Below are 14,877 nucleotides of genomic sequence, written 5' to 3' on the forward strand. Positions count from 1 at the left end.
TTCTCATGAATGGCGGGGAATGCAAACGATTTCAGTTTTAATTAACTTCTTTCGTTCCAGTTTTGAATATTGTTCTATTGTTGTTGTTGTTGTTAAGACATAGTAGTGACAGCTAGTATTGAATTGTCAAGGTTATATATATGTATATATTAATACTTTTCCTGCTTGAAACAATTGTCCATGGGTTGGTTATTGATTATTTAACATTGTGATCATTTAAAAGGAAAGATAGTTTGTGCATTAGTTACAAACTATAAAGATATTTTGATTTGTGCCTGTTGTTATTGCTAGTGATTTTAACCGCTTACGGAATATATTTCCTTATTTCGAATATAGACTTCTTTTTTTAGTGTACAGAGTTGAGACGTATCAGAATAGTTGGCTTATTAGTTTTGGGTTACAGAGTGTTTGGTTCGTTTTCACACTAGATAAAGTTGTCATTGCTTCAGACAGCTAGTATTGAATTTTTAACGTTACATCTATATATCAATACTTGTTCTACTTGAAACAATTGTCCATGGGTTATCTATTGATCATTTAACATAGTGATTATCTATAATGAAAGATAGTTTGTGCTAGTTACCACAAAATATGGGTTATTTTTATTGATTTTTTTCTTGTTCAACACAAAAATGAGTGAAGATTTACATTGAATGATAATGATGAATTCATTAGATGATTTCAATATTCAATAGTTTTATTGTTATAGTAAGTAGTACAATTTGTCAATGAAAACAAAAATAGAAGTTTTTATATTTCAGTAGAAAAAAATGTTTTTAAGTCAAATAAACAGTTGAAGTTTATAATGGATAAATGAGGTAACGCAATGAATATGCTGTATAAACAATGTAATACATTAATTTAGAAAGGGGTCTTATGGAGGTTGTAGTAATTTAATAGTTGAATTCATGAGTTAATGATAGCTAGATCACTATGGAAAATTTGGAAACACTCTATGACCGTTTCATCTTACTATGGGACCCTTCAAAAATGCACATCCATGATCCTACTTACGGGATTCCAATCTACGACTTTGAATCTCTCGCTCAAACACTCAACGTCTTGACCGCTGAGCTGACATACAATGGTGTTAATGGTTAACTCCAACCAATTCATGAAATGGTGCAAACGTTCAACTATTAAATTACTACAATCTCCATACAACCCCTTTCTGATAATAATCATCATGTGCTCACTAGTAACTGGCTTCAAAAGGTATTTCCTGGGGTTCTAGTAAAAAGCCATAACCAATGGAATTTAATCGGGTCTGTTGTGAGATAGTAACTCACTGATGATAATGGTGGATATGTCACTCAATTTCGTGGATTGGTTGAAGTTAGACATTAACAACGTTGGATGCCGGCTCAGTGATGTAGAGGTTAAGCGTTTGCGAGAGTAAATTACATGTTTCCTCCTACCCAATTCCTGTGTAAGCCATTCAACCATTAGAAACCTTTTTTTAACACCTAGTTTATTACTTATATTCATCTTCTATGTTTCATTTACCTTTCATATTCATCAATATAATCTATAGCTTTATTAAATGTGTGGATAGAATTATTCAAGATGATTATATACCTACATTACAAGATTTATTGATTATGAAACAATCATCAAAAGCTGTCAGAGAATCCCTTATCACTATTGGATCAATAACATTAAGGTAAATAAAATGATTATAAATTTACCTACTATTTATTGATTAATGTTTATTATTTTATTGATTTGTCATGTGTATGTCAAGTTTAAAGACTATATTACTTGATTACTTACGCCTTTTACTCTCAATAAAGCATAGGCTGTCGACCAGCATTCTTCAACTCACTCTGTCCTAGGACTTTCTTTCCAGTTCTATCCTATTCTTGTTTGTTCTTCTCATGTTTATCTCTATTTATCGGCCTAATGTGTTCTTTGAACTTCCTCTTCTCCTTTGACCTTGGGCATTGCATGTGATGGCTCACCTTGTGATGCACTTTGTTGCTTTCCTCAGTGTGTGTCCTATCCAGTTCCAGCGCTTCATCTTCTTGATTTATTCCTTCAATGGAATCTGGTTTGTTCTCTTCCACAGTAGATTGTTGCTCATAGTGTATGGCTAACGGATTCGAAGTATTTTGCGTAGACAATTGTTAATAAACACTTGTATCTTCTGGATGATGGATCTCGTAGTTCTCCAAGTTTCCACCCTGTACAGTAGAACTGTCTTAACATTTGTATTGAAAATCCTGACCCTGGTGTTGGTTAACAGTTGTTTTGATTTCCAGACGTTGTTCAATTGTAAATATGCTGCTCTCGCTTTGTCGATCCGCATTTTCACATCTGCATCAGATCTTCCGTGTTCATCAATGATGTTGCCCAGATTACATTACTATTCTTTTTCATGATGAAATGTCGTTAGCTTGAAAAAAAACTTTATGAGAATTAATCCTAACACATATGCTATATAAGATATTGTATTTTATTTTCAAAACAAATGACTACTCACAGATTGAACTCATGACTACTCAAATAAGTAGTATAAAGTCACATGTTCAATTAGTAAGTGGAATCCGATGAAATAGATATTTCATAACAGTTGAACGATATCTTCACTTATTATTGGTAATAAAGAAAAAGTGAAATATTTAATGGGTACTATGTATTGAAGATCAGTCAATCTTGCACATGGATATGATCTGGCATAAATGTTTATCAGTGCTAATTGCTATAGACATTATAAAAATACAACAAGAGAATATTTGAAAGTGATATTCATGAAATTTTAAGCAAAGATGTGGTAGAAACTAGCAGTGGAGTCCAAGACACGCACTTCGTCCTATTTAACACTCGTCAGCTGGATGCACCTCCATCCCATAGTTGATGTTCACTCTGGGACTCGAATTCAGTACCGTCAGCTTCAAACTCCATCATGTTATTCACTTAGCTACTGAGTTCTGATAACCAGTTTGAAACCAAATAAATGAACCAATAATAATGAAGTTCAAATTTAAAAGGAATATAAACAATGTATATATATTCTTGTTAGTAAGGTAGATTTCAAACATTTTGTAATGAAATGTTATGAATACCTGGCAAATGCCAATGATGAATTCCCATATAAATCAATCTGATAATCATAAATGCATGAAAGATTTTTCTGTCTTCATCATCAATCATGGTATTGAAAACCATTAATATAAATACAATTTGATTGTGTCCAAGAATATACTACTAAGCAATAGGAATAGCCGGATTGTAATAAGACAGAATTATAACAGTAAGCTTTAAGATAGAATTCAGTATTTCAACCAGCCAGGATTAAAATCATCCTGTGACAACTACAGAGGGATTAGTTTAACTAAGTTAGTATCTAAAATACTAGCCTTGATAATTATCAGACGCCTAACAAAGACTCGTGAACTGCAAACACGAGAGAATCAAGCTAGCCTCAGACCTGGTCGTGGATGCATCGACCACATATTCACCATTCGTCAGGTTCTAGAACACAGGCATACCTATCGGCGTCCAACAATAGTGGTCTTTCTTGACTTAAAAGTAGCATTTGATTCGGTAGACCGCGAGATTCTGTGGCAGTGTCTATCATTGAAAGGCGTACCTCACAAGTACATAAACCTTGTGAAGGCTCTTTACTCGGACACTACTAGTTGTGTCAGAGCTTATGGAGAACTGTCATCTGCTTTTGCAACCTCAAGTGGTGTCCGTCAAGGCTGTCCACTTTCTCCATTTCAGTTTAACTTCATCATAGATCTACTGATAGAAATAACATTCTCGTCGACTGAATTCTCGGGTATTGATCTCCTTCCAGGAGGTCTACTTATCAACTTAGAATACGCAGATGACATAGCCCTGTTTGGTGAAGACGCTGATAAAATGCAGAGTCTTTTGGTAGCACACTAAGCAACAATGCCAGAATGTTTGGAATGCGCTTCTCTCCCTCTAAATGCAAGCTCCTGCTTCAGGACTGGCCTGCGCCAACACCTGAACTAAGGATAGGGAGTGAAGTGGTCGAACGCGTTGACAACTTCACTTATCTTGGAAGTCTGATCAGCCCTAATGGGTTGGTGTCTGACGAAATCTCAGCACGGATTCGAAAATCTCGTTTGGCTTTCGCCAACTTACGTTACCTATGGCGAAGGCGAGATATCCGTCTATCAATAAAAGGACGAGTATACTGCGCGGCAGTCCGTTCTGTTTTAATTTACGGCAGCGAAACATGGCCTTTAAGAGTAGAAGATATTCGTAAGCTACTAGTATTTGACCACAGATGCCTTAGAAATATTGCTGGCGTCTGCTGGGATCACCGGGTAAGTAATAGTGAGGTTAGACGCAGGGTATTAGGGAATGATGGTAAATCAGTAGATGAGTTTGTGAATCTTTATCGACTGAGATGGTTGGGTCACGTGTTACGTATGCCCGAACACCGATTACCACGACGTGCAATGCTAACCGATGTTTGGGATGGTTGGAAGAAAGTTAGGGGCGGCCAAACCAAGAAGTGGCATCAGTGCTTGAAGTCACTAACTTCTGGTCAAGCCATATTGGTAGATGCAGACTACTTGTTTGGGGTCCGCGTGACTATCGTAACCAATGGTTGGAGACTCTTGGTGACATGGTTCAGAATCGATCACAATGGCGTCGGTGTATACACTCTCTGTCTTCCCTTAAACTAAGAGATTAAAATTGCTTCATATCTTGCTTTCTACGAACTAATTCTTTCTTCCTGTACTATGTCCTTATATTCAATCTTTCTTTTATATGTTACCACCATTGAATTAACTACTTTTATGAATCCAGTGTCCATCTTATGTTAATGAGGTTTGACAACTTGGACCGATGCATATATGTGCCTGATCCTACGTTGTAGCTGACGTGACCAGTATTACATCATGCTTATGAAATTTGTCTATTGAAGATTGAAGATATAAATAATTTTAAAATAGATTCATCAAGCTGTGAAACTTTATCAACTAAATTGTCTGAATCACATATATTAAGCTTTTATAATCAATGAATAAATTGAGATGAGATGTGTAGCTGGGATTGGGATGATTAAAAACGGGACGAGACTATAATTTATAGACGAACCCAATCAGATATAAGATAAAAGGTCTAGGATTTTGGCGCGAAATCCATTCACTCACTTAGCTAAATATAGTTTTGACATTATAGTTGATGTTAGTTCATGATGTAAACCCTAAATCTACTTCCTTACCTTAACCATCAGCTGTAAATCATAATACTGGCTTATAGCGCTCATCTGGTCCTGGTTATTAGATGGACACTCTTAAGGTCATTTCAGGATCGAACAAAGGTCATCTCTAAATTATTGTTTCACCAAAAAAGGTTTTGAAAATCAGTTAATAATGTTATTAACTATTAAGATGAGCTGTATTAAAGATCTTCATTTTTCTTTGTTATACATAGTTAAGGTGTTTAAATGATAGGGGTCAAAATGAATTAACAACTTGTAAAATCATTACTGAATATAAAATTCAGATGAAGGCGATGAAATCATTGAATAACTACAAGATTAACATCAAGTGAATGATATCTTCCAACATCAATAAGTTATGAATATAATGTAGCTGATATGTAACATTATTGATCGGTTTTGGATATTTCATTTTGATAACTAACTTCATTGTTTGATCGTTGCTGTTACCTTGACCTGGTGGTCTGAGTTGCCTGTCTTGATAAAGCAATCGAGCTATACTGGCTGGAATAATCATACCTCAAGATCCTATCATGCCTGACAGGTCGGTTGAGGAGCGGTAAGACTAAAAGCAGCAAACCCTAGGTTCGAAAGTGAAGTCGTATTGCTGACTGTACAGAGGTGTGACAGAAGTAAGGTGCTTCGTTCAGACAACCACCAGAATAGCGATGCTACATTTCCACAAAGGAATGGTGGGGTTATACAAGGTCAACCCCAAAGCTTCACACCTCGCTTTATTCCACGAATATCCGTCTCCGGCGATAAGGACTCAACAAGTACGGAGCTAACACAAAAATTACTCACAAAAAGCTCGTTTGTGACCTACCTCAGGCAGTTGTCCCTTGGGCATCGCGTTCTCGCTCTCAGGTCACTAAGACTACCTTTAATCGAATTTCCTTTTCAGGTACCCCCAGAAGAACGTTTCCACGGTGTGGGCGACCGGGAACTGATAACTGCCCTCATACTTCTAACAGCACTAACTAACCCCTTTGAGTTTCTATTCGAATTTATCTGCCATGTGAAAATAATATTTTTGTTATCAGAAAGGGGTTTTATGGAGAATGTAGTAATTTAATTGTTGGATTCATGACTCTGTTAAAGGTAGACAACCATCAGAAACCTGGAAGCAATGGACAGTCATTTCGTTCCAGTATGTGACTTCTTATTAGTGAACATCCACGATACCGCCTGCGGGATTCAAACCCAGGGCCTTCAGTCTCACTGAACTGGCATCCAATAAAAGAAAAAGAAATCACTCAGTCATCATCGTTCATTTTTCGCTAGATGAGCAACTGATATTCGACAACTAGTAAACATTTCATTAAAATGCAGAAACTCATTCATAAAACATCATTTTCGCACTGTAAAATGCAGTTTGGTAATGAAAAGTATTATATCTAGAGCTCAGATTCTTAATACACCATGTGTGTAACTTGAGCAGTTGAACTCTAGAACCCTCCCAAGTCAGAAATAAGAAGATAAATAACAAGTGAAAGGAATGTTATTCCAAAACAGTGTCAATTATAGTACAAAACTGTCAGGTATTTATAGTCCTCTAATCCACATACAGGGGGTTGTTAGCATTTGTCCAATAGGGAAGCTTCATGTAAAGATTCTGGAATATTGTTCCGAAATATGATTGGGTGGAATATCTTCGACTGTTTTTGAGCTCCTTAGAGAATCCTGGAGTTCACCCGTAAACAAAAAAAGAAGGAGGAATTGCTTTTTTTTAAAAGTAACTTATGTAATATATATACCTTTTATGTATTATTTACTTGTCTAGTTTCTATCTAACCTTATCATCTCTATGTCTGATTGTTTAAAAATGTTTCATCTTTTCGTCTAGAACAATTAATCTAGGTGAACACAGTGAACATTTGAATAAACAATTTCATTATTTTGAATCGGTCAATATGATTTTGTTTTTTATATCACTTGAAGATGTTTATCGATTCACATATGTTCAAGGGAATAAAGTAAGTTAATATTGTTGTCTAAAGTGTCATTACTTGTTGAAGACTGTAAACTATTGGACACTCATCATCAGATTGAAATCATGATTTCTGTCTTGAAATCATTAGTCTGATATAGATAATTTACATGTGTGGCGTGGAGTCGAGTCGCGATTGACTATGAACACCACTACAAGAAGACTACGTGCCAGTTAACCGGTAAAATCCCCCGTAAGCCAAATATCAGAAGACAGTTGATGGCTGTAGTCGATATGTATTTGTTGGCGATCTCGTGGTATCGAACGAATACCGAGATCGTGCCAAAGGAGTACAATCGTGGTTACCGAGCTTAACCGAACCCGTGCAAGGTCACAATTGAAAGATAATGGAGCAGTAATATGACTGTCTTTAGTACAGTTAAACAAACGAGCACAGTAAAATAATCACTGGTACAATTGTTTATAATAATGATTGTTTCCATTAAATCAATCTCGTTCTCTTGATAAAAGTAGCTCACTACACATGTTATGATCTATACAATAATTCTGTATTTGATTACCACAAACTAGTAAGTAATACCGAAGATTTATAGTGGCTAGCACTTGAATCTAGTATGGGTGTTTCGTCCTATTTAGAACTCGTCAGTTGGATGTATCTGAATCTTCTCATTCAAGTAAACAACATCAAGTAAATTTAAACCTCATTTCAGTTCCGTCGGCCCGTAAAAAGTACGATATAATATCAATTCACTTGAATTCACTGTAAAATCTCAACTTGATCCAGAATACTAAGGAATAGTTAGACAACTTGGAACTGAGTACTATTTAGTGAACGATAAGAAGTTTTAAATACAGACAGAAGAGAACAAGAAATTTGTAGTTTATTCATTAGTTATCGAAAGGGAGCCTACTTTATGAGTAAATATTGTAAAACTTATATGTTACTATGATTGAAAAAGTATGAATAATCTGTATTTGATAGTATGACTAATAAGAATCTTATTTAAAGGACTATCTGTTTGAATACCGTGTCAGTGGTCTAGAAGTTAAGCGTTCGTGCGCGAAACCTAAAGTCCTCGGTTCGAGTCCCACATACGGGATCGTAGATCCACACTGCTGAGGAGTTCCATACTAGGACAAAACGACCGTCCAATGCTTCCATGTTTTCCATGGTGGTCTAGCTCAGAAATTCAATGAATGAATGTTGATTTATTATAAAAAATCAGATTATACGAAATATTGTATGTATAAGGCAGTTTTCGATAAATTCGGTTTATAGAAAGAAAATAAGACATAGAGTTCAATATAGATGTTTACTGTATCAATTATGATGTCTCTTGCTTAGCATTGCAATGAAAACTCTGGGAAACATGTAGAAAATGAAGAATCATGTATCACATTTCTGATTGGATGATTACCTATCCAGTTACTATGCTCAGAAAAGTTCCAGAACTTTCTAACAACCAAAGACCATCTAAAATGATATAAATACCCTTGATTTTCTGTACATAAACTAACTTCAGAGTTAAGCGTTCTTTCCATGTTTCATGCCTTTTCTTTCGTGTTCAAGTTGCCATGCAGATTTTGCCTAGGGATTACTAAAATAGCTTAGGTAACCGAATCAAATATCTAATCAAAAGATTTCTCATATACCCTGTTTAATTTTATTGATTTTTAAAAGCTTTTCTACTGTACATTATGGCGTAATATTTTCTAACATTTAAATGATGCAATTTATATTACTTACTTACTTACTTACACCAGTTAATCCTCGTGAAGGAGTATAGGCCGCTCACCAACATTCTCCATCCAACCCTGTCCTGGGCAATCCTTTCCAGCTCCTTCCAGTTCCTATTGATCCTTTTCATATCTGCTTCTATTTCTCGACGTAATATGTTGTAATTTATATTGATAAACAAATAGAATACCATAGATCATAAATACTTAATTATGTATTAAACTTTAATTTGATATACAGAATGATTTAACTTATAATTGAATTTATGGTTCGACTGAAACTAGACCATCATGAAAAAACCTGGAAGCACTAGACTGTTACTTCATTCTAGTATGGAACACCTCAGCAATACCCATCCATGATCCCGTACATAGTGTGGTGTGTGCTACTTATATTGATATAAGTAGTATATTTCGCGAGTTAAAACGTAATATTTGGCAGCAGAAGATGAGGTGAAAATCAAGAAAGGAAGAGAGAGAGCACAATGGAATTTGTAAGAAAACGCATGTACAATGGAATGGGAGACAATGGATTAGTGTTTGCAACGGAAACAGTCCAGTTTGATATGATGCATTGATATTTTGCAAATTGACGATTGACTTTATGGTATTTAGATATTATTGTGATAGTCTTTAATTTTCCTGCTAAATACATTCAGTTGTCCCCAATCGTGTTCTGCCCACTACAATAGGACTTGACCACGACACCTATCAGTTTAAATTTTCCATAGTGTCAGCGTAGGGGCTGTAGAGGTTGTTAAGTTATTGATTGAGATCATGAACCGATTGGTGTTAGATTACCATTAAAAACCTGGAAGCACTGGTCGGCCGTTTTGTCCTATTGTGGGACTTCTCAGCAGTGAGCATCCACGGTCCCGCACCACGCGAGATTCGAACCTAGGGTCTTCAGTCTCACGCGTGAACGCTTAACCTACTGGACCACTGAGCCGGTATCCAATGGTGTTAATGTCTAACCTCAACCAATCCACGAAATTGCGCGACCATCCTCCATTGTACTGAGGTAGATACCTGCTTCTACCTGACACGGATTAGCTCCATCGGTCACGGCTTCATAGTGGTCTAGCTTCAATTATTATTAAACTATTGTTTCTTTATTTATTCTATTAATCCATTATACTACTGATTTAATTTTAGTTTGTTAATCATCAAACATTTAAACTATTTGAAGATATTGTGAATTCACCAGATTTAACAAAGAAAGATATTTTGGTTTTCTTAAATAAATATGATATATTAAAATCAATAATTTCACAAATCAATAATGATACTACTCAAATTACTATCAATAAGGAAGATGATAAAACAGGTGAGATTTACTTTCTTTCTTTTTTCGAAATATAGAATAGTAACCATGGCATTAATGTAAAATGAGCATTTTTAAATCGATCAAGCTTTTATGAAATAAACGATGATAATGACAATTCATGTAAATGATCAACAATGAATGTTTCTTATAATCCTGAAATATGAATTCTTTGTGATGTAATCATTACTTATTTACTTGTTTACACCTGTTACTCCTCGTGAAGGAGCATAGGCCAAACACCAGCATTCTCCATCCGACCCTGTCCCAAGAAATCCTTTCTAGCTCCTTCCAGTTGTTATTCATTCTTCTCATATCTGCTTCTATTTCCTGATGTAATGTGTTCTTTGGTCTTCCTCTTCTCCGCTTCCATTCACGAGTCCAAGTGACGGCTTGCCTCATGATGCAGTTTGATGATTTGCGTAATGTATGTTATATCCATTTCCATCGTATTTTCTTAATTTCCTCTTCAGCTGGAAGCTGGTTCGTTCTCTCCTAGAGAAGGCTGTTGTTGATGGTATCCGGCCAATAGATGTTGATTATCTTGTGTAGACAACTATTTATAAATACTTGTACCTTCTTGATGATGGTTGTAGTAGTTCTCCAATTTTCAGTTCCGTATAGTAGAACCGTTTTGATTCTGAATTTGATATTGATTGACAGTTGTTTTGAGTTCCATATGTCCTACAGTTGTAGGAATGTGGTCCTTGCTTTGCCAATTCTTAGACTGATAATGCTGATCACGTTAATTATTTCATAACTGATTGTAAACTAATCATTGATCTACTAAGAATATCAGTGGTATGTTTTGTAATCAGTCGTTAGTTTGAAATAAGCAGCTAAAGATTTAAGTTCTCAACTCCTTGCTCAATAGTTTAAAGTTGACATGTCTGCCATGAAATTAACAAGTTAAGGAATCCACTCTATTGCATATTTGTAGGAAAAAAATTAGTATTCCCAGTTATGACAAGGAAATTGGTTTTTATTAAATCAAAATTTTAACTTGTTTGTAGTGTGTACTACTGATATCGACAGATATAAGTAGTATACATACCATCAACTGAAAGTGAAATACCTAGTAGCAGAAAGTTAATAAGATCAAAGAAAAGAGAATGAGAACAGAGAATGATTAGTATGGAAATGAAGGGATAGTGAAGTTTGAGATGATTGATGTATATTTTGCAAATGAGGAATTTAATGTATGGTTCTCAGACTACTAAGATGTTCTGTCATTTTCTCTTGAAATACATCCGATTGTCTGGTAGTTGTATTCTCGTTCATTACAGATTTACTAGATAATATAATTTATAATGGAAATCCGACTGTATCCATTTCAAGTTGGTTGCTGTGTTTGTATTCATTTAGACTAGAAAAGAACAGATCTTCTTTCATACTGTATGACGTTTAGTAATTTGCCTATTTTATAACCGTGTCGTTTCACTCGTTCAGTTGTAAATAAATTATGAATAACTGAATTTTAAGAAAAAAAAGGTGCGAAGTAATTACAATTTTATTTGTTTACTCTCTAGAGAGTAATAAATTATTTCGCAGTGTTTGTTACTATCTTCCTCTATATATGTAACTATGTATGTGCATAAGTGTAACTATTCTCCTATCCATGTATGTGTTACTGTTTACATATTCACAAAAGTAAGCAAAATAAAAGGGGGATTTAAATAATTGAAATCATTACTGATTTGTAAGTATACAGTGATATTCAACTCCTCCTCTTTCTACTAATACTACTAATTCTTATTCTTCCTCCTCTCCTTCTCCTTCTTCTACTTATAATTCGTCTTCATCTTATTCTTCTCCTTATTCTACTTTTTCTTCTTATTTTTCTTATAATATTACTACTACTACTACTACTACTACTACTACTACTACTACTACTACTACTACTACTACTACTGCTGCTACTGCTACTGCTGCTGCTGCTGCTACTGCTGCTACTACTGCTGCTACTGCTGCTGCTGCTGCTGCTGCTGCTGCTGCTGCTGCTGCTGCTGCTGCTGCTGCTGCTGCTGCTGCTGCTGCTGCTGCTGCTGCTGCTGCTGCTGCTGCTGCTGCTGCTGCTGCTGCTGCTGCTGCTGCTGCTGCTGCTGCTGCTGCTGCTGCTGCTGCTGCTGCTGCTGCTGCTGCTGCTGCTGCTGCTGCTGCTGCTGCTGCTGCTGCTGCTGCTGCTGCTGCTGCTGCTGCTGCTGCTGCTGCTGCTGCTGCTGCTGCTGCTGCTGCTGCTGCTGCTGCTGCTGCTGCTGCTGCTGCTGCTGCTGCTGCTGCTGCTGCTGCTGCTGCTGCTGCTGCTGCTGCTGCTGCTGCTGCTGCTGCTGCTGCTGCTGCTGCTGCTGCTGCTGCTGCTGCTGCTGCTGCTGCTGCTGCTGCTGCTGCTGCTGCTGCTGCTGCTGCTGCTGCTGCTGCTGCTGCTGCTGCTGCTGCTGCTGCTGCTGCTGCTGCTGCTGCTGCTGCTGCTGCTGCTGCTGCTGCTGCTGCTGCTGCTGCTGCTGCTGCTGCTGCTGCTGCTGCTGCTGCTGCTGCTCTGCTGCTGCTGCTGCTGCTGCTGCTGCTGCCTGCTTCTGCTGCTGCTGCCTGCTCCTGCTGCTGCTGCTGCTCTTTGCTCTGCTGCCTGCTGCTGCTGCTGCTGCTCTGCTACTACTACTACTACTACTACTACTACTACTACTACTACTACTACTGCTACTATCAATAAGAATAATAATATTAGTCGCGAGTCTATAATTTATGGATGAACCAATGAGATATAAGACAACATGTCTTGGATTTTTTCGCGAAGTTTTACGCATCTATTTATTTAGATAAAGTTTCGACATTATAGATAATGTCAGTTTGTGGTAAAAAAAAACCCATAAATCTAATTCCTAGCCCTTAACAATCAAATATAAATCATAATTCGAATTCTTTACACTAATTTATAATCTTCATTTGATCCTAGTTACTAGGTGATCACTCTCGAGATCATTTGAGCATTGCTTAAAGGTCACTCATCAATTATACTCTCATCATAATAATCAATAAAATAATATATTTCAATCAATGGGTAAAAAAACTTTGTTTTCTTAGATTTTCCGATGTTTCGTCACTTAATTTAAACTACTTCTTCAGTTTAAATAATAATACAAAAGGAATAATACGCATTTTTCTTCTTTTCTTTTTCTTTATAGATTGGAATATATTTATTCAAATGATTAAATCTTATTTAATAGAATTACATAATCATGCAAATATGAAAGGTTCTCATCTATATTTTCATATTATCTGTTCATTAGATATAGATAAAATGAAATGGATTATTAAAGATTCTATTCGAACTATTTTAGAAATTAATCGTAAACGTCATTTAATATTTTAATATTCAATAACAAAAATTATTATTTCTATAAATAGATTCCTTTTTATATCAGAAAGAGGGGTTATATGTGAGATATTTGTATGAGATGATCTTCAACAGTGTACATCCACGATTTCGTGCCACAAGATTCGAATTCAGGATCTGTCGGTCTTATGTGAGAACGTTTAACCTTTAGACTATTGAGCCGGTATTCAACGGTGTGTAACAATATCTAACTTTAACTGATGCATGAAATTGAGTGATATATCCACCATTGTCTTCAGTGAGTCACTATCTCCACTGGTCACGGCTTCTCACTAGAACTCGAAGAAATACCTCTTGAAGTCAGTCGTTAGTGATCATATGTTGATTAATGTCAGAAGTGGGGTTATTTGTCGATCTTATAGTAATGTCAATAGTTGAGATCATGAGTGAATTGAAGTTGGACCATCATGGAAAACTTGAAATTACTAGACGGCTGTTTCATCCTATTGTGGGACTCGTCGGCAGTGTGCATTCATGATCCCGCCTCGTGAGATCCGTACCCAAGACCAATCAATTACTCCTCATGGAGGGGTAACAGGTTTAAATAAAATGTTCTATCATATGTTGGATAATTAATATGAATAATTTTCAATATGTACGGAACTAATCACATACATATATAGATGAATAAAAATAAAACAAATATATCAGTTTATATTGTCAACTCAATTGAATTTTTGTTTTATTCAAGTGATAAGCCTTCATAACTCAATGCTAGATTCTAGTTCCTAAGCTCTTCTAGTAACTCCTAGGCTAAACCAACACAACGATTTGAACATGAGGGAAATGGCATGAAATGTACAGAAAATCGAGGGTATTTATAGCATATTAGGGGATCTTGATCTTCCGGGAAATTCGGGGATGCTACTAAATATAGTAACAGTATAAGTAATCATCCAATGAGAAATGCGACATGTGAATTTTCACTATCAAGATGTATCTGATATAACTTCTATTGAATGTTTGGTGGCCCATGGATCTGGACTCCATTTAGAGCGTACGAACGTTTGTTAGTTATCGCCTATTCTCGTATATCATCGTCGACTTAAATCGCGTTATCCAATAACGGAATTAAATAAGTCGAATAACGAGAATTGACTTGAGAATACATATATTTCGTACATGAGGCGAATGAAACAGAGCAAAGCAAAATGACACGCAGGGAAGATGGCTGGGATGCCAACTCCATTTTAATCAAGCGTTGCTCAATATTTATAATCAGATAAAATTAAGCTACAGACATGTGATTAATGGAATAAGAAGGG

The 14,877-nt window shown here is 36.1% G+C and overlaps 1 protein-coding gene across 1 annotated transcript in view; it reads left to right on the plus strand.

Annotated features, from left to right (window-relative positions):
* MS3_00007193 (uncharacterized protein) overlaps positions 1 to 14,170 on the plus strand; it is a 66,603-nt gene extending 52,433 nt beyond the window's left edge. The window contains exons 6-9 of the mRNA XM_051215448.1: positions 1,535 to 1,663; positions 7,056 to 7,185; positions 10,053 to 10,224; positions 13,401 to 14,170. Coding sequence (XP_051065952.1) covers positions 1,535 to 1,663; positions 7,056 to 7,185; positions 10,053 to 10,224; positions 13,401 to 13,588 — 619 coding nt within the window. The 3' untranslated portion in view covers positions 13,589 to 14,170. The remainder of the gene's footprint in view (positions 1 to 1,534; positions 1,664 to 7,055; positions 7,186 to 10,052; positions 10,225 to 13,400) is intronic.
* The last annotated feature ends 707 nt before the right edge of the window (positions 14,171 to 14,877 follow it).

The sequence above is a fragment of the Schistosoma haematobium genome, chromosome 4 (genome assembly GCF_000699445.3).
Source record: "Schistosoma haematobium chromosome 4, whole genome shotgun sequence".
NCBI lineage: Eukaryota > Metazoa > Platyhelminthes > Trematoda > Strigeidida > Schistosomatidae > Schistosoma > Schistosoma haematobium.